This window comes from Muntiacus reevesi, chromosome 18 (assembly GCF_963930625.1).
Source record: "Muntiacus reevesi chromosome 18, mMunRee1.1, whole genome shotgun sequence".
NCBI classification, from domain to species: Eukaryota; Metazoa; Chordata; class Mammalia; order Artiodactyla; family Cervidae; genus Muntiacus; species Muntiacus reevesi.
The window spans coordinates 11,930,982-11,957,961 of NC_089266.1; the positions used below are offsets into that span (position 1 = coordinate 11,930,982).

The following is a 26,980-nucleotide window of genomic DNA, read 5'->3' on the forward strand; positions in this document are numbered from 1 at the left end:
AGGTGGGAAAAGGGAGGAGCCCTGGGGTTTGAGGGCATGGAGTAGACACACAGGCCTCTGGCTGGAATGTAGCTGTGGTCATGGGGGAAATAACACACACACACCTCCCCGCAGACTGAGACCACCAAGGGAACCACATTCATAGCAAGTCTCACCGTCATGTCTGCCAGACATGCCCCAGCCATCTCCAGGGCCCCAGCAGCGTCAGAGCTGGGGGCCGCAGATCGGGTAAGGCGCACACACTTCCTACTCCGGCAGCACGTTGGAGGGGCTGATGGAGCATGTGGAGTCAGCCTGGGCTCCTTGGAGACCTAGCCACATTTGCTGTTCCTTGACCTCCCAAAGTGGGCTGGATCTCCACCCCTGTTTCCTCCAAGAATGACATCAATGTCCCACTATGAGTACAGACACGCACAGAACAGACAGGAAACTCTGCCCTGGGTAGGGGTGCCCTGGCTGGGGACTGATGCCCACCCAAGCCCTGCTGGCTCCTGTGGGTGTCCCACTCAGAGCCCTCGTGGAACCCCAAGACCCAAGAGGTGTCCCCAGTCCAGATTCAGGTGCCATCAGCCACTGCAGCCAGGATGACAGCTTTGTCATGGTTTTTGAGTTTTGGTTTTTCAGTCTGCGGGGGCAGGGGGAAGGAAAGGTCAACTGAACTACTCTTCCTTATGCGAGCTATGCGTAAGCAGAGGCTCTAAGGAGTCAAATTACATTTTAAAAACATAAGAGATTTGCTATCTTAACATCAGATTGTTTTTTACACAAAGGTCTAGTGATGCGAACAGCGTTTTGTTTTTTTATTTTTTTTTTGCGAACAGCGCTTTTTAAAAAAATTTTTTAAAATTTACTCCAGCTGTGCTGGATCCTAGTTGGAGCATGCAGGATCTCTTAGTTGTGGCTTGTGGAATCTAGTTCCCTCTCCAGGGATCAAACCCAGGCCCCCTGGATTGGGAGCTTGGATTCTTAGCCACTAGACCACCAGGGAAGTCTCTGAGCACAGCATTCTTGAAGTCTGAACACCCCTGATTTCTCATCCAAAGCTGCAGTGGTTCTAGGCTGCGGGGGGCGCTCCCCTGGCTGTCGTGTCCTGACATGGCACGTTGGCAGAATCCATGCTGTGACCATTGGGTGTCCATAACAGGTAAAGCTGCAGACCCTATCACAGGTGAGCCAGGGGGACAGCATAGGCACAGGGCCAGGAGGCAGCCCTCTCTCTCCCCCGGCCACATGCACTGACACGTGGTGTCAGCTCCACACATGCTGACAGCTCCACGCATGGTGCCCACGGGATGTGTACATGCTTCTGGGTGTCTGCCATGCTCCAAAAAAGAGAGATGGCTCAACAAGAGCAGCACCAAGCTCACCTCCTCTCCGTAGAATGTCAAAATTCCAACCCCTATCCCCACGCCTAGAAGTTGTAAGGCAGAGGCGACAAAAGGCAGAAAATTTCAACTTTATTTGGCCAATGTGTCCAATTCCAATATTGTGGTAGAAATGCCTGAAGAACTGTCAACATGTGATTCAGCTCAAGCATCCTTGGCTGTCTCCCAGCCTGGAAAGGAAGGGTCCCGGTTCTGCCTGGCACAGGCTTCAGGCCACCCTGGACATCACAGAATAAGGACCCTGGTTTGGGGAAGGAGGGGGCTGCTGGGCTTGTCCTGGGCCCAGCTGCACCCTCTGTTCATGGCGGGGGGGCCCCTGTGACAGAGACCGGAAGTCTCCATTTAATCAAATGATGCAGGAGCCACGCTCCACCATGGCAATACCGCATGAGGTGAGGGACCCGTCCAGCCTTGCCTGGTTCTGCCCCACAGAGGGCAGGGGTCCCAGGGAGGCCTGGCCAAGGTGGAGCACACACCCTGATGTCCAAAAATGTCTAAAAATCCCACAGACGGAATTTTTTTAAAGTGATAGTATAAACCTAACAGGAATGAGAGACATTGCCAGCGTGAGATTCCAAAACATTTTAGCGAGCACTCTGGACAAAACCATGTACAAAAAAGTACATCACAATTAAAAAAAAAAAGGCCCACCAAGATGGGCGGGGCTGGGCTGGCCTGGAAATAAACCCCTTTCCAAAAGTTGAAAAGCAAAGGAAGACGGGTTTAGATTTGCACGTGTGTTAGAGTGAAGTGTGGCTTCAGAAAAGTTCCCTGCATTTCCGATCGACGCTCCCTCGCCGGGAGGGTCTGCGGGCGTCCGGAGGCTGTGCTGCTGGGTGTGCAGCCCACTGGGAGGTGCCGGGTTTGGTGCCCAGGTCTGGCTCTCTGCGTTACAGTTCATCTTTCACAGCTTTTTGATCATCATCTTCCTCCAGATCAGGTTCTTCTGCTTCTTCAAGATCTTCTAGATCCTGGGACACAGGAAGAAAAGGAAAGGATGTGAGACGTCCAGGCTGGGCCAGCTTGCTGAGGCCTCCACACCCATGCCGAGGACACTAGAGACCAGTCTGGTGCTCAGACACAAGCAGCCAACTTTGGTCTCTATGAGCAGATGCGTGGATATGTGGGGTGGGCTTCCGGACAACAGCGAGGCACGGGGGCTCCTGCCCACAATACAGGGTGGAAGCAGAACTGGTGCTCTGGGAGCTCACCCCATGCTGTCGAGTGAGTGAGTGCTTGGACCTACTCCATCCATGGCACAAGTGTGAAGGCTGAGCAGGGAGCCACTGGTGTGCAGCGGCCACCCCTCAAGTCCTGGAATTGGCGGGGCCAGTGACAGCCCACCAGTCACAGCAGCACACGCGGCCCTGGCAGTCCTCACTGCACCCTGCAGCCGGGTCTGCCCCTCGTCCCACATCCCTGCACTTCTGGGCAGACCCTGTGGCCTGAACTGGCCAGTCCCTCCACCACCTCACCCTCTTGGCCCGGGTGCACACTTCTGCTATCCCCTCCACTCCCCACAGCTGATGTGGAAAGGGCTGAGCTCACACCGGGCAGAGCACCTCAGCCAACTCTCTAGAGAACATGCTGGATGTGCCTGCAAGGATTCCTGAGCAAACAGTGGCACCTTAAGACCCTTCCAACCTCCCACCCCACCCTGTGCTGTACTGCGTGGCAGCATGCCCCACAACCCACCAGGTCCAACGACCACTTACATCGTCATCTCCGGCCCCATCCTGGCCACCGCTCTCCAGGAACTTCTTAAAACCGTCCAGTGTCCGCTCCCCATTGTAGTCGATGACCTGCAGGGAGGGGGGATGAGATGTGAGACGCAGTCCCCTCGACAGCCCCCCAACCCCTCCGCACACCCCTCGGTGGTGGGCGCACCGTCCTGTCAGCGCTGGCGGGGAAGAACTTGAGCGTGGGGAAGCTGTGCACTTTCACTGCCTCCACCTCGTTGGCCGTGGAGTCCATCTTGGCAATGACTATGTTCTCGTGGTCCTTGTAGGTCTCTCCCAGCTTATCCCAGATGGGGGCCAGCTGCTTGCAGTGACCGCACCACGGGGCATCTGAAAGAAAGCCGTTCTGCGTCTCGCTGTGCCGGGAAGTGCCCCACCCCAGCGAGCCCAGAGGAGTGGAGGGCCTCGCTTACAGAACTCTACAAAGACGTTCTTCTTCTCATCAAAAGCAACCTCTTCAAAGTTCTTTCCGACCAGCACTTTGACAGGCTGCTTGTCCCAGTCGTCAGGCAGCTCCTGGCTCATCAGGTGGGGCTGGAGGGCGAGTAGAGTCAGGCACGTGCAGTTGCCTGGGGACCCCTCTGCCACCTAGTTGCTCTGCGCGCCCCAAGGATCCTCAGCACCCCGAGCCCGGACAAGGTCCGCACCTTAATCTTGCCCTCCAGGAAGCGGTGGCAGAACTCAGTGATCTTCTCTGCTGTCAGCTCATCTGACTCTGGCTTGTATTTGGTCATCTCCTCCTCCAGCGTGATGAGGCGCACCGCTGGGCACTCCTCTTTCTTCAGGCCGAAGAATTCCAGGATGCGCTGGTTGTCAGTGTGGTCGCTGTCGATGAAGATAAACAGGATCTTGGGAGAGAAAAGGCACGTTGACGGCACTGCACAATGAGGGCTCCCTAGACTTCCCTGCTGCCCACTCCCCAACGACTGGGACCCCACACAAAAACAGGCTGTCCTGAAGCAGGAGGAACCCTCCGATCAGCCTTTGACCTGGGGGTGCCAAGCTGCTCACAGGCCATGGGGAGCACACACCTTGCCCTTGAAGCTCTCAGCCGCTTTTTTGAAGTTGCTCAGCTTGCCCTCATAATCAGACACGCTTTTCGGCAGGAACAGCAGGATGTGAGTCTTGATTTCCCCTCCGAAGATCTTCGGGGCTGTCTACATTGGAAACACAGGTTACTTGGTCTGAGACACAAACCAAGCTATTGACATGGGCTATTCTCTCCTTGGTCCCAAGGCCACCATACACCTGGCCTCTGTAAGTCAGGGTCCCCAGGACCAAATGTCACCCCGCCCCCCCACAACTGGGGCAAGATCAGCAACAGAGACACACCTGCTCGGTGAACTCGATGACCAGGGGCAGCTGGTTGTGCTTGATGAAGTCCAGAAGCTTCTCCTTGGTGACCTCCCCCTCAAAGGTGTTCCGGCCTTCGTCAAACTGTGAACAGAGAAAGGCGTGGGTGCCCAGACTCTCCACAAAGCCCCCTGTGGCCCTGGCCGGCTGACCATGGCCAAGAAGGGAGCCGATAGCTTTTCTTATCTGGGTTGTGACAGCAGTGGCGGGGGGCGGGCAGGACCCGCATGTCTCCATCCAAAGCAAAACCAGGTGATGGCTGCCAGGACACATCCTCTAGGCACTAGGCGACAGTGAGGTCACCAGGAGTGCACAAAGGCTCCCCATGAACACCAACAGGCAGCCTCCAGCAGGCTGAGACCGCAGCAGCTGGCCCAGACCCTGCCCCAGCACGTTCTTGACAAGCCACGAGAGCCCCACGTCCTGGGTGGGGTGCCAGGGGACTCCTCATTGCCAAGTCCCTAAAACTGCAGCCCTCCAAATATGAGCCTCACCACTGTTGGACCCAAGGCCCTTCCAGGGCGGCCGCAAGGTCAGACTGATTTTCACAACCATGCTCAGACGGCAGGTGCCCTGTCATGCATTCTCCCCCAGAGTATGCAGCACGGCGTGTGACATTGCGTCAGACTGAAGGCAAACAGGAGAACCCAGCTGTCTTCTGTTCGGACAGACATTAGAGACCGGCAGAAATCTAAAACACCACTCTGACCATGAAAACGTTGTTTGGGAAAAAATTAATTTTCACAAAAATGTTTAGGTTTTTTTTTTTTTTTTGGCCACACCACGCAGCTTGTGGGATTAGTTCCCCAACCAGGGATTGAATCCCAGATGGATTCCTAACCATGGGACCATCAGGGAATCCCCCCAAAATGTCTTTTTTGAGAATGTGTAACATTTATTATTGTTATTTTACAACGAACAGTGTTTTTTTTTAATTTCTCAATTCTAACAAGTCTAACAATAAAAATGGGTAGGTATTCCACACACAAAAAAAGGTCTTTGGGAGTTCCAGTAATCTATTAGAAAAGAGTTTCAAAGTCCTGGAGCCATGAAAAGCAAAGGCTGCGGTCACAGAGCTGAGAGGTGTGGCCCCAGCTCCGGACGGGTGGGGCAGACACAGCTCCCTGCGAGGAGGCCGAGCGATGCTTCAGCCTGTGCGGCTGGTCAGTGAGCCTCCCATCACCTGTGTGAACTCAGATGGGACTTAGAGAGAGAAACCACTCACCTTCCCTGCCCGGTCATTTCCCTCTGCATTTTCCCAAAACAACTAGCCGCTTCCCATTCCTACCCCACTTATATAGAGCTAAAGCTGGCTCTGCCTTCCCCACACACGTGATGGGAAGGTGGAGAGAGACAAAAAGGACATGGAGGCAAGAGGCTGGCCACGGCCAGGCTCCATCAGGCATAAAGCAGATCTCCCGTTAAGAGATAAACAGACGGCATCCCCACTCCTCCAAAACCGCCGTGTCTCTACTGGGACACAACCTTGGTCGAGGTAACGGTGCCACGTTACACTGTGTTCAGTGCCTGCTTTGGTGAGAAACAAACAGCCCTTGTTTATCTGGGGACAGCCGCAGGAGGTCTTGTGGCCCTGGGCAGAAGCCACCCCACCAGTCTGAAATGAGAATGTCACAAAAATAAGGCCCTACCCCCTCTCTTAAGCCCCTGGCTTCAAAGATGAAAGAGAAAAACGAAATAAACACCAAACAAAGACACAGGATGATCAGCTCTCAAACCAGTGGTCCAAGCAGACCCAAGCTGGGACTCAGACGTGCAAGTGGCAGCTGGCCATTCTTGGGAGTCCATCTCTCAAGGCTGCCCACACAGAAGACCCTGCTCACACTGAGGAACCAGGCAAACAGCCTGAAGGAAGCAGAACAAGTAAAGGTGGAGAAGGGGACAATGGGCCAGCGGGGAATCTGCACCTTCTTCCTCTTATCCCTAGAGCTCTCTGCCTGACTGCAGTTGTGACCCCAACTGACTCCTCAGCACAAAGCCCATGGGCTCTGCCAGGCTCCTGCTCACAACTGTCCAAGGTAGCATGGCATTCCAGCATGGTTGCCGGAAGACAGCAAGTGCAAGAGGGACGCCCCCTCACTGTCCCCCTTCTCCCTGCATAGATACCAGAAACATAAGGCTGAGAAGAGATGAGCAACCATGACTACAGTCTTTGTAGAACAAAGAACCATCCTTCTAACCTTCAAGAAAATGTGATTACCAGAACCATCATCAATTCAGTGTGACAAGTGCCACTCCAGATCTCAAGGGTAATGGAAAAGGACTGTGGATCAAGCTGATGAAAAGGGGTTTGTAAGCGCCACAGGCCTGAATCTCCTCTGTCCTTCACCCAGAACTGCAGGGACACACCCAAGACTTTCTATTCAAGGCCCCCAAGACCTTCATTCCACTCAACTCCATCCAATTTGGCTGGGTCTTCTCCTGGTAGTGGAGTCACTCAGTTGTGTCTGACTCTCTGCGACCCCATGGACTGTAGCCCACCAGGCTCCTCCGTTCATGGGATTTTCCAGGCAAGAGTACTGGAGTGGGCTGCCATTTCCTTCTCCAGGGGATCTTCCTGACTCAGGGATTGAACCCGAGTCTCCCACATTGTAGACAGACGCTTTACCGTCTGAGCCACCAGGCAGGGAAGTCCTAATCAGCTGTTAATAAGTTTCCTGGGTACCTTTGGGAAGATAATTGACTAATTTAGCAATTCTATTCCCTTTAAGGGACATGGTAAGGATGGCCTCTGAGTCAAGAAAATGTATATAATACCTCTTGTTTTGAGAAAGACAAAAGGACTTCAGAAATAGCTGAAAGCAAGCTACTCCAGAACCCAGTGCACCTGGGAGGGCTGCCCTCCCCACCCCCAGGTGCTAGAGGCTCAGCAGTGCCCCACCCAGGAGTGCACACAGTGGGGGGACTGGGCTCCCCAAACACTGTGTCCTTTCTGATTACTCAGTTTACAACTTTGCTGTAATGCTACAACTACCTTCTAACCCTGGGAACAAAACAGGACAGGAGTCCAAGGCTTAGCCCCTCTCCCTGACGATGTACCTCCAGCTCCAGCTCCCCTCCGTCATAGCCTTCCCTCCTCCTCCACTCTGTACCCAATCCACGGACAGCTGTGTCCCAAGAGCATGTGTGCTTGGCCAGCCCCAGGCCCACTATCTGGTGGCTAAGATAAAAAAGAGACCCCGATCACCCACCAACTGCTGTGCACACACACCAACCCCAGCTGTGTCCTAGCAAGAGTGCGGAGAAGTCAAGAGACACACGGCCCCTTCATGACTAAGCATAACAGACATAGGGCCTGGGGAGCCTGCAGGAGCCCAAAGGAGCCCCGAGGCCCAGCTCTGCCAACAGAGTGGAACACCTGCCACTAATACCCCACCGTGGAAACAAACAGACGCGAGAGCTGCACGATACCACAGCTGTAATTAATGCCACTGAAAACTTAAAAGTGGTTAAGATGTTAAACTTTATCACGTATGTCTCATCATAGCTTTCCTTTAAAAAGCTAATTCTCTAAAGCTACTTGGCTTGCATAAAACACCGCAATGGGGCCAACACAGAAGCTGGACACAGGGCCCACAGCTGAAGGGCTGAAGGCCACGGTCTAAGAGGCTCCTACCATCTGACGTTGCAAAACGGGCCCTGATAACAGGCGGGCCGCAGTCCAGCAGTCAGCGCCACCTGGGCAAGGTCCTCAAAGGCGACACCAGCCCGGAACTTCAACTCCCCGGGGGGGGGGGGGGGGGGGGGGGGCGCACTCACCTTCTTAAAGAGGACAACCCCATCCTTGTCCAGCTGGTATTTGGAGAACACGTCACTGTTAGATGTGATCCCGAAGGGGATGTCATCAATGGCCTCTGCTGCCAGCAAGAACTGCTTTGCAGAGTCCGACTCCACGTCCTGGAGAGAAGCAGCAGAGGTGGCCACTGTCCCAACACTGAGGACTCCTGCCCTGGTCAGCAGTGGGGGAGACCACAGTGCCCAGGCCACGGCCGGTGGGAGGAAGACCCAGGGTGAAGTTAAAGAGCCTCTACCTTGAAGAAGCCGATGACAGCCACCTCACTGGACTCCACCAAGGCCTCTGCAGCAGCCGCGTCGGACAGCGTGCTGGCGGCGGGGCCAGTGCGCTTCTTCAGCCAGTTCACGATATCATCGGCTTCTCGGCCGGCTACGCCCAAACACAAGCAGGGTCCACTTGTTATCAGGGATGCACCCACCCTCCCCACCTCTCCTTATCTGAGCTCTCTGCCAAAACCAGAGCAAAATATCACCTTGCCACAGGAAAGGCATCTTGTCTACATACCTACCCAAATTCCAAGGTTAAAAAGGCTTATATGTGTATGTGGGAGACTGTGGATATGCTTAAAGAAGGGAAAGGCAGGAGTGACCTCTGGATAACAGATCATAAATTACTTTTTTTTTCCTCTAACACTTTTGCATCTTGTAAATTTTCCTTGATATTTAAATTCACTAAACACACACATACTTTCCCCCCAGTAATCTCACACTAGGTTTCGTCTTAATTAGCAATGTGGTAGGGTTGGAAAAAAGGGCTGCTTAGCAAGACAGCCTCAAGACCAGCTTTCCCCTGAAAAAGCAGGTTGGGCACTACTGCCTCGTGCACCCAGACTGGTCAGATGTCCTCAACCTACACACCTCCTGGACTGGCAGGACGAAGAGATCAGCCCACGCACACCACCATGGCAGGTGAAACGAGAAGGGAAGAAAAAACTGCTCCTCCCAAGACTGAGACCAGTTGCCCTTTATCCCCTCGTGTGACTGACCTGGAACGGGGTTGCCAAATCTCACGTTTAAAAGGACTCTGCCTAGAGTTAATAAAAGCTGTGCTATCAGTTACAGGGGGAGTCAGAAAGGGTTTTCTCATCTACAAAACCTCAGTGTTAGTGACAGGATTGTGTTAACTCTGCAGATGGCACTCCCATTCCAAAAGCGAACACAAGTAAAAGTGGGAGCACCAGAACAGCAGCCTACTGAGATCAGAGCTGATGTCAGAATGAACAAGACGGGCTGCTCTCAAGGATTCGGGTGGATAAGCCACGGAACCGGTTTCATAGACAAAGATTCCCCTTTGGTCACCAGCAACGACTGGGCTACATAGGGGAGGCGGCTGAGCAGCAACTGAGGGAGGGGCCGGTGCAGCTGGGCTTGGATTTGAGCTCTACCACGACCGCCACAAGCCCCAGCTTGGTACCCGCTAATCTCGGCCTGCCCCTCCTCTGTGAAAGGCCCTCACACCTGCCCTGGTGGCAGGCTCACCAGAGTGAGCAAAGGCTAGCCGCTTTTTAGCCTCCGCTTGCTTAGCCTCCCCCCACCCCCACATTGGTCAACCTGAGGACAAGCTTCAGCTGGCTAGCCACCTTGTGGGATGACCCTCTCTACTTGAGAGAACGTTCCTCACACAACCCTGAAAGGCTGAACTAGACCCCAGAACCCAGTCGGAGAACAACTTCTCCTCCATGCCTGTTATCTTCCAAGACACTGTCTACTGGCAAGGAAAGGATAGCGCCACGCTCTCACCTGTGTACTCTTTGGGGGAAGCTGTGTCTCCATTCTTGAAGAACTTGATGGTAGGGTAGCCTCGGACACCAAACTGTTGGGCCAGGTCAGACTCTTCAGTGGCATCCACCTTGGCCAGTCTGATCTCGGAACCTTCTGCCTTCAGCTTCCCAGCTGCTTTGGCATACTCTGGGGCCAGAGCCTTGCAGTGGCCACACCATGGGGCGTCTGGGAGAGAAAGCAAGACCTAGAAAGCAGCACCGATCCACTCCACGGCCTCCCTTCCCGTTTCCTTTGGTACCTCCCTCCATGAGATCTTTATTTCTGCACCAGGATAAAGCCTCTGAATGCAGGGGCTGTGGATGCTCTTGAGCAATATCGGATAAGTGGCACAAAAGACAAACCACTGGTTCCTACTCTTCCTCATCTTCAATGATTAATAACTTCCTACTACTTGCAGGCAGTTAACTCAGTCGGGTCCTAGAATTTCCCTTTCGGAACCAGAGAAATTAAGAAGTTAAAGCTAAAGCCGTGGCTGCTGTATATTTACTGATGAGTCGTAACTGTGAGACACACATCCGTGCACACCAGCCAGAGACTCACATCTAACACAAGTTCTTTAGATTCTCTCAACTCAGGTTAGTGGCTGTGCTGGGTCTAAGATTTCCATCTGAGATAGTCAGGGCTCATACACTTACGAACACAAAGGTTTTGAATTCTGGTAAGCAACACTGTTCATCAGAAAACAGCTGTCCCTGGTGAACGGTGCTGTGGGCTGGGGCAGTGCTCTCCGGGAACTAGTCCAGGTGAGCAATTCGGAGGCTACCTCCTGCATAGTCCTTCCTTATTTGTGGCAGTTCATAAAGTCGATCCTACTTTTCTTAGGCTAACAGAGGGATCCTGACATGTGGACGTCAGGCACAAAGGCACATTCAGGATGTCTGCCCTCGGTCATCATCAAGGTCCAGCTGGGCAGGAGGTATGCCCCCAGGACGCGGGCAGCGTAGGGACGCTGACAGCAAGTCTGTGAACTGTTTCCGCTTACAGATGGGCCTCTCCAGGAGATAGAAGTCAGCGCGTCTAGGGGTGGCCCGCTGACACTCCTTTAGACTCCAACCCATCTCTGGCGGGGCCGGAGAAGGAAGCGTGGGAAGGGCGCCCAGGTCCCCCATCCTCCAGCCCCCCCCCGCCCCCCAGACCACCCCGGTGCCCCTGCCCCCTCCTCTGTCCCTGCTTCGTTTCCATCCCGCGAATGGCCGCGAGGCCAGGCCCGGATGGACGAGCTGGAGGCACTCACAGAACTCCACCAGCAGGTACTTGTGGGCCGCCAGCGCCTCGTCGAAGTTGCCCTTATGGAGCACCAGAACGTGGTCCTCCTCATCGGGGGCGCCGGCATCCGCGCGGAATAGCGTGGTCAGAGCCAGGCAGAGCAGAGCTCGGCGCAGCATGTCGGCACGGGCGCGGCGCTTCAGTTGGCGCCGCCAGGACAGCAGGCCACGAGAGCGCGCGCCGCCCGTCCCGCTCTTATAACTCCGGCCGCCGCGCGCGCGCCCGCCCTGCCCACCTCCAATTGGCCTGGGGGGCCCGGGGCCCGCCTCCGCTGAGCTCGCATTGGGGGCCCACACAAGTCACGGCCCCGGATTCGGAATTGCTACAGGCACCTCCCTCGCCCTCGCTCGGGATTGGTCGACGAGCTCGCGCTCGCACTCTCTCCCGGCCTCTCATTGGCACCTGGAGGAGAACTTTCTCTCTCTCGACTTGTGACTGGTGGTTTTCTCATACACCTTCCCCGGGCCTGGAATGGCTGCTACCTTCAGGGACCCGGATTGTGCGGCTCCTGATTGGCCAAGACATGCGCGCTCCCCGCGCGATCCTTTGTCGAACGTGGCAGTGGGGAGGAGTCCTCAGCGGAGGGGCGGAGCCACGCTTGCGCCTCCGAAACCCCTCGTGTTGCTTTCTGACTGGACCGCGTATCCCCACCTGACACCGCCCCCCCCCCCCCCCGGCTCTACAGACCGGAAGCTAGGCTGACACGCTTCCGGCGCGCGTGATGCCCGTGCGGAACCTGCCGTGGCGACTGGTCTCCCGTGCGGGCGTTGCCCGGGTAGCCTCCGTGAGTGGCCATGGCGCTACTCGGTGGCGGCGGAGCGAGGCGCAAGGGCAGCGCGCGGGAGGCCGGGGACGGCCCCAGGCGGAATGCGATGGAGGACCCAGCAAGGCCCACCGGAGCTGTGCCCGGAATGGGGCCGCTCGCCTGGTGAGAGGCTCCGGTTCGGCACCGTCCACTGTGGGCACTTCCCTTCCTTCCTACCGGCTGCCTCCCATGAAGCGGGCTTCGGGAAGCTTTCAGGCGACCGGGTAAACCTGCGCCGTCCGCCTCGGGGTTGGCTAGCGGCCACTATCACCGAGCTCTACAATGCGACCGGGCAGTGTGACCCGGAGTGAGTGTAACACAGTGAACACACAGATTGAGGATGGAAGAGGAGTGTACGATATTCCCTTGATGACTTTTTGTATGGATACGTTGTAATATTTTGTTGGGTTAAGTGAAAATATTAAAATTTCAGATTTCTTTTTCTTTAACGTGACTTCAGAGCATTTAAAATAATATGCGTGGCCGGAATGTTAGCTTCTGTCCGGCGGTGCTTCTGTTCGGACGGAGCAGCGCATTGCCCTCAAAGGCTCAAAGCCCAACCCCCAACCCCGTCGACACTCTTCATTTGTGTTCACTTCCTCGGTTGTGAAATGCCACCCCCACTAAAACTCATCATCGATTTAATAACTTGGCAGGAGGAAGACAGTGTTACATTAAATGTACACGTTGGCTATAGTAACATCTTGGTTTTAAAAATGGTAAAACGGAAAAAGTATGCTTTTGTACTTTAGAGAGTTTGCATTTGTTGACACCTTGCTCTTGAGGGCATGTGTTCTCATATCCTATGCAGTATTCCTTCTAGAATATGAATTTCTGAAGGTCAAGACCAGGTGCTCTGTGCCCCTCCCCCAGTGCCAGTAGAGCAAGTCAGGAGGAAGTGGTTGTACCTCCTGGGGGGTAGTCTACAGGAGCTGGGCCTCCCGAAAGAAAAGGCTATGAATAGGTGTCTGCAGCCTCCACCCCACTTCCGTGTTCTGGCTTGGGTGCTCTCCCACAGAGCAGCAGGCAGGGCTTCATAATAAGCATCACAGGCCTGCTCTGCTCTCTGGGAACCGGTGGGAACTGCCTCATGTCTCCTGCCCAGTCTACCCACATTTTTGTGATTGCCATGACTGTTTTACAGACCACAACTTGGGGCCTGAGACAAGGGATCTTTGTACCACATCCCTATTTCAGAGGCACTCATGAAATCCGAGTTTAGATACCTAAATTTGGGGACTTTATAGTTTTTTCAGCTAACAGAATGAAGATATACTTGGTGACAGTGTGGAGGGAGCTTGGCCTCACAACATATGGTAAATAGTTGAGACTGCTGGGACCAAGGGAAGAACAGACCAGATGCAGATCAGCAAGGATCTGAGCTGCTGGCGATGGTTGAGCCTCACTGTGGTTCAACTTGAACTCCCCAGTCAAAACCAAAGGCAATTGGGACACACCTTGATGCAGGTGATGACAGGGCCACTATTCTGCAGCCTAGATGGACACAGCAAGTCATCCTTCTGTGAGGACCAGGGCCTCACCAGGGCTCTGGTGTTGGTGGGGGCATGATACTTCATGGTTTGTCTGCATTGATGTACCTTCTCAAAGCACAGTCACCCACCATGAATCAACCTGTGCAGGAGCAGGGTTCCCAAAAAGTGGGAGAGAGGCCCCAGGTCTCCAGTTTCTGGGGTTGGTAAATAGCTGGGTGAGGTGCAGGTGTGCATACTGTCCCCCAGAACATAGGCCAGGCCTTGGCTCTGAGGGGAGGGCCAGTGTCTTTTTCCTAAGGCCACAAACAGGCCTTTCAAGGGCAACTCTAGGAAGAAGTGATGAAGCCATGGTCATTCAGGCTAGTGCCCTGAACTGAGTGTGTCTTTGGAGGGCAGAGCCTACCCACCTGGCAGCTGTGGCTCTGGTATCTCTGAACCCAGCGCAGTCAGCTCAGGATAACCTCTAGGGGTCTCTCACACCCAGAAAAGGTGCTCACTGGTTAAACAACTGAGTGAGCAAATGTTTTGATAAAGACTACTGTCAGAGTTCTCCGGGCGCGGTAAGTGCGGGTGGCGTGGCGGGTGGCTAGGTGCCATTGAGCAGACTCAGCTACGGAAGGTAAACCATTGGTGATACCTAAACAGAAGACTGCAGTGGTGTGTGGAGTCCCCACCCAGGTGGGGTTTAGCAGTCACATCCTGGTGGTGGTGACCCAGTTGGGGAAGATGGGTACCCTGGAACCCAGCAGTGTGACCAGTGACATTGGCAAGCCTGTGCTTACCACTAAAGTCCTCCTCAGGAAGGGTGAGCCTCTCATCCATGTCTTCGCAAAGAACCTGGTGGCATTTGTGTCTCAAGAAGCTGGAAACAGAGCAGTTCTCACCCTGGACATGAAGGATAAGAGCATGGTGGTGGTGAAGGCTCTGAAGAAGGTGATCCAGACGTGCCAGGTGTGGTGACCCTGGAGTGGCCACCCCTGCTGTCCAGGAGGGCCATGCAGCAACTCAGACACCCTCTCAAGGATTTGAAGGTCCTCCTCTAGTTAGGAGGAGCTCTCTCGGCTTTGGCCCTTGAAGTTCAAAGAAACAAACACCTCAGGCTGACCTTGGTTTGGAGGCTGATGTCCCGTGTGGCAGGAGGACAGGAAACATATCCTGAGAAGGTTGTGAGTCCTCCTCCCCAGGTCCAGGCAGCTGCACATGTGTGAGAACTGACAGAATAAGTCATAGCCCTCAATTTTGGGGGGGAAATTTTTTTAATTAAAAATAAATGCATCTCCCCCTCCAAAAATGAGTTCTCTGGACTTCCTGGTGATCCAGTGGCTAAGACCAGGGTTCCACTGCAGGGGACACAGATTCGATTTCTGGTCAGGGAACTAAGATCCTGCATTCCACATGGTGTGGAAAAAGAAAAAAAAAAAAGGCATTCTCAGAATAAAACTACTCCTTTTCACCCCAACTGGAGGCTTTGAGAGTTAGCAGCAAGCTCATGAACACCCAGGAATCCTCTTTACTTGGAGATTTCTACTGTGGAACAGCAGCAGGGGGCCAAGGGCTGTGCTATGGGCCACAAAGGCTTGCACACAGGTGAGCTGGGACACAGGTGGGACACAGGAACCAGGTCAGTGGTGAGCGAGGCCGTGGTAGACTGAAGTGGACTTGGATTATAAAGCATGACAGTGCTGGGTGTGAAGATTCTAGTAAAGCTGCATATGGGTGTGAAGATTCTAGTAAAGCTGCATATGTAACTGCATATAAGTAACTGGTGAGTAGTCACATGAAAGGTGCTGACCTGGTGCCCATCGCCACACTCCTCAGTGGAAGAAGGGTCCCTGTGGGGGATGACTGAGGGCCATAGACAGAGGGAGTGGAGAGGGTCACAGGTGCTGGCTCTTACGGGCGGGGAGGCCAGGCTCAGGAGCTCTGAGCTGTACAAACGGGTTTGGGGTGGGACCAGGAGGATCAGGTTAGACTTGGGACCCGAGACACGTCATGCAGGTCCTACAGGTGCCACCTCATGTTAACCTTCATCAGAGGAGGAACCAGAACAAAGTCCTGGCTGTTGGCAGGGTGCCTGTCCAACCTGGCACTTGGGGTCTGAGTTCACGAATCAAAATCAAGCTTGGAAAATCCAAGAGTCAAGACAGTATTACTAGCCCTTCTGGCCTGCCAGAGCCTCCAAAAGCCCTTGCCCAATAAAATTGCTGACAGCACAGGTTAACGCTAGATTTGAAGATTTTCACTGGACAATTTAGGAAGTGGATTGGGAGAGTTGGAGGGGCTCCTCTGGCTGGCTGAGACTATAGTTGCTGCCTGGAAGCCTTTCGCCTCCAAAGGTAGGGCAGTTTCAGAGGTTGGGGCATCTGAGTTTTGTCAGAAAGGCCTTGGGCCTGGGAACCCAGGGCTGTGCAGTCTGTCTTCCCCTGCCTGAGGCTGGTGGTCCCGGGAGAGGTTGGTTAGGGTCTCTGTCCCCTGTGGCTGTGACTCTTGGATTTGTCTGGGCCAGCTGCTGCAGAAAGTGGCAGTTTGTCCTGGTACCCAGCACAGGGCCCCACCTCCAGAAGCCCACAGGGGCCTTGGGTAAGGAAAGCCAGGCAGTAACCAGTCCTGTGGCAGCCACCCTGGCATGGCATGTGGTCACTGGCGGGGGTGGGAGTGAAAGGGCACTTCCTGGGCTGCCCCAGCTGGCAATAAACTTCAAGGGCTCAGCCCGCTGCTAAGAACTGGGAAAAGTGGCAGCCTCTAGGAGGCATAGTCAGGGCGGGAACACAGACAGCAGCAACCTGGGTGTGGCACACACTTTTCTCACCAGCTGAGCACAAAGGCAGATTTCACCCAAGTTTTGCCACTGAGCCATAAAATGGGATTTCTGAACTCAACCTTCCGTCTGGGTGGAACTGGGGATTCCTATTTGCCCTCTCCTTCAGTCGGTAAGGGGTGTCTTAGTTCCCAGGCACCCCTGGGGGTGATGCTGAGGTAGCACCGTCCCTGCCACCCCAAGGTCCTGAAGAGACCCTGCCGGATAGCGGGACTGGCAGTCACTCCTTCAGGGCTCCCCAGGTACTCTCCTGTGCCTCCTTGCAGCGAGGGTCCCCATCTCATCCCATCCACCCCACCTTTGGACCTCTGGCCTTCCATGCCACCCTCTCCACTGGCCCTGCTGCCAACTTCTCCACCCTTCCATCCAGCTCTGAGTCCCTGTCCTGGGTCCCTTGGGACTCAGTCATTCTACTTGTTCCCAAGTCTTCAGCATGGTTCCGCTTTTCTGAGGTTGGAACCATTCCCTCCCAGAGGTTCAGGGAGGGCCCACAAGTGGCATGCAGGAGTCACTCCGGACACCGGATGCCCCACTGGACCCAGGACCCAGCTGTCCCCCGCCTTTCCCCGGCAGAACCCACCCAGCCAGGACAGCACTGGCCTCATGGGCTGATGCATCTGAGTCAGGGCTCTAAACCCCTCCTCCTCCACCAGCCAGACAGCGGCGACTGCGCCTGGCCCCCGGCCCTCCCATGGGTGCCCCGGGGAAGCAGAGCAATGGGGCCCCCATTTCCCCTTCCTCACCAGGAGACAGCAGCAGACACCCTGGCTCCTTAGGGGGAAGTTTATTTCCCGGTCAGAAAAGGAGAAGCAGGGACAGGCTCCTGTGCATTCTAGGCCCGGGCCTGACCGGGGAGGGTGGGGTCGGGTGGGGTGGGGGCAGAGGGGACGGCTCCAGCGGTGCAAGCTTGGTCCCACGGTTGTCCTGGCTGGGTCCAGGGAGGGCCTGCTGGGGATGGTGGCACCGAGCCTTGGGGCAGAGGCGGCAGGCCAGTGGGCCCAGAGGACGGCACATATGGAGGCAATAAATACTGACGGGCCAGGCACACGACTCCAGGCCTGCAGGCCAGGAGGGACAAGTAAGGCTCGGCCACTGGCTTTGTCTGCCGAGGGCTCTCTCTTGGGGCCGTGGGCTCTAGGCACTGCCCACTGAGACAAAGAAGGCAGAGGTGTGAGGACACCCAGCCTCCCAGATGGGACTGGAGGCCACTTTTGAGTTTTGGCAATTTGGCTTTTCCCAAGCCCCTGGAGCTGTCCCCGTGGGCCTGGCCACGCCAGGGCAGATTAGGGACCAGCACATCCCAGAAGCCTTCCCAGGCCACGGGGATCACAGACGGGGTAGGGATGGTGGGGGGTGGGGGGGAGACACCACATGCTCATGCAGACACAGGGTTAGAGGTTAGTGACGCCCCCACAGCACACGTTCCACATGTTAAGGCATCATGGTTAGACCGTTACTGACAGTGATGGATGGACTGACCGGGGAGAGGTGAAAGCTGGAGGAAAACCGGCCCCACGAGGCCCCACGCGGTACACCCCACCCCCACCAGGAAGGGGGCGACAGGAGTCCAGGTAACATAACAGGAAAGGCCCAGGGGACCTGAGCACCCTGAGCCCCACTGCGATGCCTGACTCCCATGCCAAGGACTCAAGTCGGGTCAGGACAGTGAGGGAATCTCGAGGGATACAGAAGGGGAGGTAGAGGCCTCCCTCCCCACAGCACAGGCGGAAGCAGCAACAACACTAGACCACCGAGGAGGCTGGGGCCAGCGGGCTGGAAGGGTGGAGGAGGGACAGGCCAGTCAGGAGGCAGACCGGGGGCAGTGGTGGCAGCGTGGGCGGGCCCTGTCAGCACTTTGGTCTGGGGTCGGGAAGGGTGGGGTGGTGGGGTGGGGCACGTCCGTCCTTCCGTCCGCCCGCCCTGCCCGCCTCCCGGCGTGGCTCAGTCCTTCCATTCCTTCTTGATGGTGAGATTCCACTCCCAGGACAGGTGGTCAGTCCTGTCATCGTCTGTGAAGCGGGACTTGATGTTGTAGCTGCCTCGAGCCAGCATGCCCTTGGGCGCCTCCTCCATGGGGGTCAGGAACTCATACTCCTCCGCCCGGGGCCCATAGCTCCCCACCATGTAGTCGGTCTTGTCAACTGCGGGGTGCAGGGAGGGCGTCCGTCAGGGAGCAGAGCCCGGCCTTCCCCCGCTCCCTCCCATGCCCCGTGAGCCCCTGGGTGGCCGCCTCCCTCCTGGTGCCCCCCCACTCACTCTTCACGCCTTTCCTGTACGTGTGCTGGATGTACTTCATGCCGGACACGATCTCTCGGTTCACCTGCAAGGAGGCACCCAAGCGGGCTCAGCCAGACTCTCCAGTCCGAGCCCCCAGCGCCCCCATGAGCCTCCTCCTTACCCGGAAGGAGATTTTTATCCGATATTCCACACCTTCCTTCAGCACAAAGGACTGCTTCTTGAAGCTCTCCAGATCACCTGCGTTTGAGAAGAACGCCATACTAGGAGGTTCAGGTAGGGGAAGCCACTCCGGTGGGGTGCCCCGTCTACCCCTCTCACACCCCCACCCCCTGGCATCCCAGGCCACACCAAACACACACACACACACCTTGGCACCCCAGGCCAGACACACCCAGACCCACCCCACCCCTAATCCCAGGCCACACCAAAGCCAGAGCCTTAAGACCACTTGGTTGCACTTCCTATGCTCCCCACAAGAGGGCACCAGCACCTCAACAAATTATTTTTAGCGGAAGCCGCAGGGTGCCAGGCAGCCCCAGCCAGGGACCTGGAGATGCCACTCACCTGTCAGGTCCAGCTCCAGGGGGCCCGGGGCAGTGCTACACACCAGGGTCAGTCGGGTCACCACAACATTGGGGACATTGGGGTCTGCAGAGTGACAGCAAGTTAGAGCTCCTCCAGCGGGGGAAGTAGTGGCGGACACCCAGAAAAGCGACAGGTGTCCACACACCCCACCAGAGCCCACTCACCAGCAGACACAGCCACACGGCCCAAGAGGGCCTCCTTGTACTTGCGCAGACTCTCGTCGTCCTTGTCCAGCTCCTGGATCTCCTGGATGCTCTTCTGGGCTGGGGGCTTGTAGTTGACTGAGTGCTCGTCCTCCTCGTTCTCCGCAGCAATCTGTGCCAGCTGCTCAGCTGTGGGCTCCTGCTCAGCCATACTCACCTCTAGCTGGATGTGAGACACCTGTGAGCAGGGTAGCAGGGGCTGTGGCAGCCTGGAGGGACCCACAGTGTGTCCCCATCTGCCCTTCTGCAGGACCTGCAAGTGATCTGCACTGGCTCTCTGCAGGTGGCCAAGCCCCCAACCTGGGCCCAAGGGGAGGTGCATGTTCTGTAACAGGAAGGCAGTTGACAGCCAGAACTTCGAAAAGGGCCCAGACACAGGCTCCTGAAGCCCAAAGGGGCCACCTCCTCGCCCTGCCCACCTCACAGGACCCTCACCCCAGCATCCAGAGCTAAATGAAAGCTGTAGCCTGCTCTCAGAGGGAACCTAGCTCCCCTGCTGCCCAGGAAGCAGCAGCACCTGGGTCCAACCACGAAGCATCAGAACCAAGTGCTGCTTCCTGCTCTGAGCTGCTCAGGACCTCCGCTTGAAGAACCCCTCTTGCTGGGTTCTCTCTGACCAGCCTGTTCCTTCGAAAACGCCTCAGCTACAAACCAAGGCCTTTGTGCAGGACATGGGTCAGTCATGTCTCACTCCAACCCAAACACAGGGCTCTCCTAGGGCTCAGATGACGGGGCTAGCCTAAGTCCCACAGGTAAGTCCTAAAATGGCCTGAAAGACACTACCTGTCTGACAAACCAATCTCTTAACTGTGAGGGTCTGTGACCTAAAATTTGGAAACTGCTGCAGCCATGTGATGGGTAGTCTCAAGATCCTCCTTCCGCCCCGGCCCCAGAAGAGCCCAGAGCAGTGCTGTCAAAGCGAGAAGTGATGGGGCAGCCACAGGACTGCCTTAGCTCAGGATGACCGTCGCACCCCATAGAATCCCTGAGGAGTATCTAAGACCGACTCAGACTAGACCCGGCGGTGTGGGAGGTGGGTCAGGGCCACCGGTTGCCAGTAAAGACAGCCAATGCCGGGACGTGCATGAGGACCAGATCTTACAAAGGGCCGCTGAGGACCCGGAACCGCCCGGCCGCCACAAGCAGGGTGGGGCCGGCTCGTTTTTCCAAGCTTCCTTGCAGCTTCCTCTGGAATTCCTCTAGAAGGCTCACGCCCTAACGTCACCCAAGCGCGGCCGCAGGCGACAAAATCATTTAAGTGCGATGGCGGGGCCCGCACTTCCGCAGGGCCTGCAATCTGGGCCAGGCGAGGCCCGGCAAGCAGGGTGGGGCGCAGGGACCTCACCTCCCAGGAGAGGAGGCGTCCCTCTTGGCCCCGGTCCGCGCGCACCAGCGAGGAGGGGGCTGCCGGGTACGAGCAGCGACCACAAAAGAGGTCTGCACAGACCCCGGCTCCCACCCCCGGCACCCGCGCCCCCCGCCTCCAGATCTCCGCGCCCCCGATCGCACGTGGGCCCGCCCTGCGCCCGGGGCGCCGCCCGCTGTCAATGCCGCCCCCGCCCTGCGCAGATTCCCCCAGCGGGACTGGCGGGCGGGGCGGGAAGCGAGAACAAAGGCGAGGCCGCGGCCTCCTTTTCCGCGGCCGCCTCGCCCGCCGTGCCCACCGCGTTCGCTGGCCCCGCCGCCCGCACTCACCGGAGGATCGTCCGCGCCGCTCTCGCGCTCCCTCCCGCACAGAATGACGAACGTCGCCGCCCCGCCCGCGCGCGCCCTGCCGGCCACTTCCGGGGTCACGCGACTTCCGCTCGCGCCGGGCGGGCCGCGGATAGCGCATGTGCGAGGAGCTGCCGGCCGCGCGCCGCCGCCATCTTGCGGACCGGCCTTGTGGGTGCGTCCGTTTGGGCAGCACAGCAGAGGAGACTGATGCAGTTGGGACTTCTGTGCCTTTTGCCACAGGCGTTTCTTAGTCCCGGGTATCCCCAGGAGTCAGCCGGCAAGCTGAAGGGGTCGGGAAGTGAGACGGTCTCGCCGAGCCCGACGGGAAACCTGGGCGCGGCATGGAATTTCTGCGAGGTGCTGGGACGCGGCGTGTGTCAGGGGCGCGTCTCCATCAGCGGGCATCTCTCCCCCCGAGGGCACGCAGCCATCACGCCGCGGGGACGAGCCGGCACAGCCGGTCCCCTCAAGGAACCGGGGTCCGCGAGTGGCAGCCGTCCAGCCTTAGGCTACCTTCGCGCCCACTCGCCGCTGTCCGCCGGAAGTTATCGTTGGACGTTCATCCACGGGTGTTCAAATAGCTCTCTCCAGGCCTTTCCCCTTCCAGACTAAGTCAGCATGCGGTCGCCCTTTAGGGAGCTCCTGGCCCAGACGCCACCCGGCGTGGCGACTGTCGGACACATCCCCACGCGTTCAACCAGCGAGCATTTTAGAGCCCGAAGCAGGGCCTATGATTTGTAGCCAGCCTGGCGGAGCCTGCGCTCCCGACGCCGGTCTAGCACGCATCTCTTCTTCGCCTCCTCTCGGAGTGCAGGACCTCAAATGCTTCACACCCGAGTCATCACAAACACACACCCCTGGATTGCGCGTGGTGGGGGGCCTTTTAGGTCACAGAACCTAATGTGAAATATTGACCTTGGTAGCTTTTGGAAATGTCTTAATTTGGGGGGAATATTTGCGAGTTTTCTGTAAGTAAGAGCCACATGGTCAGCTTAACATGTAGAAAATTGAATTGGCCAAAGGCAGAGCATTCCTATCTTGTATTTATTCCATACACGCTTTTGAGGCTTCCTGTTGGCGCACCTGAAAAGCGCGCCGCTAGACCCGGCCGCCCTCATCCTCCGTGCTACACTGCAGAATTGCTGACTGAGCAAAGTTTGTTTTTCGATAACCTAAGTGCTTTTTGAAAACTATCAAACTCTGTTATATTAGTCACCTATTGCTGTGTAAAAACATAATCTTGGAGTTTAGCAGCTTAGAACGACCAATATACACTGTCTTCACCAAGGATCAGGGAGCGCTCTGCTGGGTGTTTCTGGCTCCAGTCTAGTGAGGTTGTGGTTAAACTGTGAGCCAGGGCCCTGGTTTCAGGATCTGCAGGAATTCCAAGCTTATGCACGTGCTGTGGGCAGGAGGCTCTGATCCTCACAGGCTGTTGGTTGGAGGATTTAGTTCCCTGCTGCCCACAGCTTCTGGCTTCTCTGTAAGGCAGCTGGCTTTCCCCAGTGAGGCCTCAGAGAATTCAAGCCAGGGAAACAGCAAGTGTCCAAGACAAAGCCACAGTGCCCTTTACAACCTAGTATCAGAGGTGCCATTGCTTCTACTCTCCTGCTGGTCACGTGGAGCTTTCCCAGTACAGTGCTGGAGGGGACCACAGGGACATGAGGACAAGGAGACGTGCCGGGTCATTCAGCCATCTTGGAGGTGGCCCACCACATGGATGAAGGTAGAAAGAATGGGAAGCCCAGAGTATATACCGTCAGCTTCTGTAGGTGCCCTCCAGCTTTTCTCCAACCCTGTGTCACGGGTTTGCCCTCATCTCCTTACCACATGAGTGAGTTTGAAGCAAACCTCAAATGTCACTTTTACCATATATATTTTCGCATATATTTCTACACACAATATTCTAAGTAAAAAGGTCCTTTGGGAGTTAATAACAGCGGTACCATCATCCCACCTGCTATGTAACAAACCACTCCAGAACTTCCCTGGTGGTCCAGTGGTTAAGATTCTGAGCTGCCAATGCAGGGGGAACGGGTTCAATTCCTGGTCGGGGAACTAAGATCCCATATGCTGCTTGAAGTGATAAAATGAAAACAATAACAAAAAGATGACTATGTTGCATAGCGCTCAGCCTGGGCTGTTGGACTTCCCACGTGGCTCCTGCGGTATTTTGGCCACTGGGACTTCAAAAACAAATGTTCCAAGAAACCTGTTTTCTGTGCCTGAAGGAAGGACAGGGCCCAGCAGTAAGAGCAGGTGAGAATCAGAAATAGAGATATATGAAACAATAGCCAACATTGAGTTCACAGATCACTCAGTTTATTACACACAATTACAAAACAGGGACTAGGGGGTAGTGAACCACTCCAGGGAGAAGCTTGAGACGGAGCCCTCTAAGGATGATCTGCGTCTTTAGGCCCAGAGCCATAGGTCTCAAGACAAACATGAATGGGAAGTTGCCTTCTGCTCCAGCAGGACCTCTGGCAGTGTCCGAAATAGCTGGAACAGCTCTCAGCAGTATGGAGTAGGTTCCTCCACAGAAAGAATCTTCAAAGTAACGGGTGTAGTGGTCTCTTCTTAAGAAGCAGCAGTTAACCCTAGGGGTAGGGGTCTTGACTCTTAACAGTTGTTTTTTTTCCTTTGAGTGACATACATCATCCTTCAAGCTTCTTATCTAAAGTAATACTCTTAGTTTATCACTTAAGATACAGTGCTACAGCAGACATTTCAAAACAACTAACATGGAAGTTCACATTGGCCAGTGTGACTCTTATTTTTAACTACTTCACATATCTTCAGATAGCTTAAATCCCATGAGTTTCACACAAGGTGAATAGTAATCATAACAGAAATCACTTCATAACAGATTAGATTCCACCTCTCAATGGGAAGAGAAGCACAGGATGATGTGTGGCCTTCTACCACACACTACCTCTCAGGACCCCCCAAAGTCTCATCCCATCATGGTTTCTGGTCAGGACTCAGGTGAGGATGAATCTGGGGGTGTGGCTTCTCTTAATCTGAAAATGGGGGCTGAAGACCCAGAAGACCTGCTTTATGGCACGAGGCAAACCTATATCATCTCACTCCCTGACCATCAGAATTGTGACCATAATAAAATGTGTGTTTCACGCCAAATTTTGTAGTAATTTATAGAGCAGTAAGTACCTGGAATATCAACCAAGAAAATTTTAAAATTCTTTTTTAAAAATTATCTGTATTAAGTTTTGATTGCATGGGGTCTTCATTGCTGCCTGTGGGCTTTCTCTAGTGGCAGGCAGGGGCTACTCTTCGCTGTGATGCATGGGCTCACTGCGGCAGCTTCTCTTGTTCGGGAGCTCAGGCTGTAGGCACACAGGCTTCAGTACTTGAATCACGCAGGCTTTAGTTTCTCCCCAGCATGTGGGATCTTCCTGCACCAGGGATTGATCCCATGTCCCCTACATTGGCAGGGGGATTCCTATCCACTGTACCACCAGGGAAATCCAACAAATTTATCTCTAAAGATCTAAACATTATTTTCCTTGATTGTACTGAGTGGTTTTACTTTTGGTTAGAGCTTTGTACATGGCATTAGTTGTACTAGTATATTCATAATAGGATCATCGTCTCTGCTCCTTGCAGTGTCCTGTTGAAGGACCAGGGTCACTGGTCCTTCGAGTCTCCCACAACCCTCTCTGGATGGCAACACAACATCCAGAACTGACATTGTGTCCCTGCCCTCCATCCTTTCTGAAGGTGCAGGTTGGACTGGGAGGAGCTGGACCCTTTTGGAATGTGACACATTTCTGGGGGAGGGAGGGATGACACTGTTTTGAACGTTTTGTCAGATTAGCAAAGAATCTTAAGAGATGTGACATGACATGGCGTGGCCACACCCCAGGCACCCAGTGTGGCTGGGGAGGGCTGTGACAGTATACCTTGAACCTTAACAGTATTCTGAGGAAAGAACTGTGGCTGTGTGCAAAGATGTACTTACAAGGACTTTAAAAATATGTATATTTATTTGGCTGCGATGGGTCTTAGTTGTGACCTGCAGGAGCTTCGATCTTCCTTGCAGTGTGCAGGTTCTTTTAGATGTGGCTTGTGGGATCTAGTTCCCTGACCAAGAATTGAACCCAGACCCCTTGCATTGGGAGCAAGGAGTCTTAGCCAATGGACCACCAGGGAAGTCCCAAACATAAGGACATTTATTTCAGCATTTTCACAGTATCAAATGTTTTCATAACAAGGATCTGAAAAGCAGAGGAGATCACTGAGCAGACCCAGAGCATCTGCTGCTGCTGCTGCTAAGTCACCTCAGTCGTGTCCGACTCTGTGCAACCCCAGAGCATCTACACTTAATAAATAAACATATTAATTTAAAAACCCTGTGATGAACTAAAATTTTTACATTATTCAAATAAAAATATTTAAGACATAGAAAGTCAGCTTTACTGAGGCAGAATTTAAAAAAATCCATCAGTTCAAAGTTGACAATTCAATTATTTTTTAGTAAATTTGTAGAAGGGCATAATCCTCAGGCCAAGAAAGTTTCCCTTGCACTGTTTGTAGTTGTGCCTACTCTAAGCCCTCTTTTCCCCCAGACTCTGGCAACCACTGTCCTGCTTTCTGCATCTGTACATTTGTCTTTCCTGGACAGTTAATGTTAGTGGAATCACACAATATATAACCTTCTGGTGTCTTGTGATTTCACCTAAGGTTTTGCAGTCCATCTATAGTGTAGAATGTATACTTTGTCTTGTTTATTGTATAAGTATGGCATATTTTGTTTTGTATTCACCTGTCAGTTGATGCACTTTTGGTTTCCTTTTTGTGTGTTATGAACATTTACATTTGTTTTTGCATGAATGTTTGGTTTGCTCGTTATCTTGGGTAGATTGCTAAGAGTGGATTTCCCTGTGTTTTCCAAGGTGTGTGCATGCGTGCTAAGTGGCTTCAGTTGTGTCCAATTCTTTGTGATCCTATGGATTATATAGCCCACCAGGCTCCTCTGTCCATGGGATTCTCCAGTCAGTAATACTGGAGTGGGTTGCCAGACCCTCCTCCAGGGCATCTTCCCAACCCAGGGATTGAACTTGTGCCTCTTATATCTCCTGCATTGGCAAGTGGGTTCTTTACCTCTAGCGCCAATTGGAAAACCTTTTTTCCAAGGTAGGAAGGTACCATTTTACAGTCCTGACAGCAATGTGGAAAAGTTCCAGTTGGGCACACCCTTGCCAACACTTGTCATTGTCTGTATTTTTGATTAAAGCTGTCCTAGTGGGTGGGACATGATATTTGTGGCTTTGATTTGCATTTCCTTGATGAGTCTTTTTTGGTACAACATCTATTGAAGTTTTTTGTCCACTTTAAAATTGGGTTGTGCTATTCAGTTGCACAAGACTACTAATGGGTCCTGGATAGGAGTCCTTTGTCAGATGTATCTCTGTTACTTGACGTTGTTTTTCTTTGTGTTTTGTTTTTAAGATATATTTATTTATTTTATCATTATTATTATTTTTGTCTGTGGTGGGTCTTGGTTGCTGCACTTGGGCTTTCTCTACTTGTGGCAAGTGTGAGTTACTCTCTAGTTGTGGTGCATAGGCTTCTCATTGCAATGGCTTCTCTTGTTGGGGGGCATGGGCTCTAGGCGCAAGGGCTTCAGTAGTTGCAGCACGTGAGCTCAGTAGTTGTGGCAGACTGACTTAGTTGCTCTGTGACATGTGGAATCTTCTTGGCCCAGGTATAGAACTGTTGTTCCTTGCATTCCAGAGTGTATTCTTAACCACTGGACCACCA

At 54.4% G+C, this 26,980-nt stretch overlaps 2 protein-coding genes and 1 pseudogene across 3 annotated transcripts; 1 reads left to right on the forward strand and 2 right to left on the reverse strand.

Annotated features, from left to right (window-relative positions):
• Nucleotides 1-1,437: 1,437 nt before the first annotated feature.
• On the reverse strand, nt 1,438-11,519 carry P4HB (prolyl 4-hydroxylase subunit beta). Its single transcript, XM_065909575.1, has 11 exons — nt 11,307-11,519; nt 10,031-10,237; nt 8,527-8,660; nt 8,255-8,392; nt 4,457-4,561; nt 4,156-4,281; nt 3,772-3,972; nt 3,538-3,658; nt 3,273-3,454; nt 3,101-3,187; nt 1,438-2,356 (listed from the first exon to the last, which is right to left on the reverse strand). Exons 1-11 carry the CDS (start codon nt 11,455-11,457, stop codon nt 2,276-2,278), a joined length of 1,533 nt encoding a protein of 510 aa, XP_065765647.1. The 5' UTR covers nt 11,458-11,519; the 3' UTR covers nt 1,438-2,275.
• A 686-nt stretch (nt 11,520-12,205) lies between these two features.
• LOC136150098 (proteasome assembly chaperone 3 pseudogene) lies at nt 12,206-14,609 on the forward strand (annotated as a pseudogene).
• A 396-nt stretch (nt 14,610-15,005) lies between these two features.
• Nucleotides 15,006-21,324, reverse strand: ARHGDIA (Rho GDP dissociation inhibitor alpha). Of its 2 annotated transcripts, XM_065909417.1 has the most exons (7): nt 21,176-21,324; nt 19,442-19,658; nt 19,257-19,340; nt 18,853-18,929; nt 18,711-18,774; nt 18,383-18,595; nt 15,006-15,020 (listed from the first exon to the last, which is right to left on the reverse strand). In XM_065909417.1, exons 2-6 carry the CDS (start codon nt 19,629-19,631, stop codon nt 18,396-18,398), a joined length of 615 nt encoding a protein of 204 aa, XP_065765489.1. In that variant the 5' UTR covers nt 19,632-19,658; nt 21,176-21,324; the 3' UTR covers nt 15,006-15,020; nt 18,383-18,395. The 2 variants fall into 2 exon arrangements, with proteins under 2 accessions (XP_065765489.1, XP_065765488.1); XM_065909416.1 differs by lacking the exon at nt 15,006-15,020 and having other exon boundaries at nt 17,224-18,595.
• Nucleotides 21,325-26,980: the final 5,656 nt, after the last annotated feature.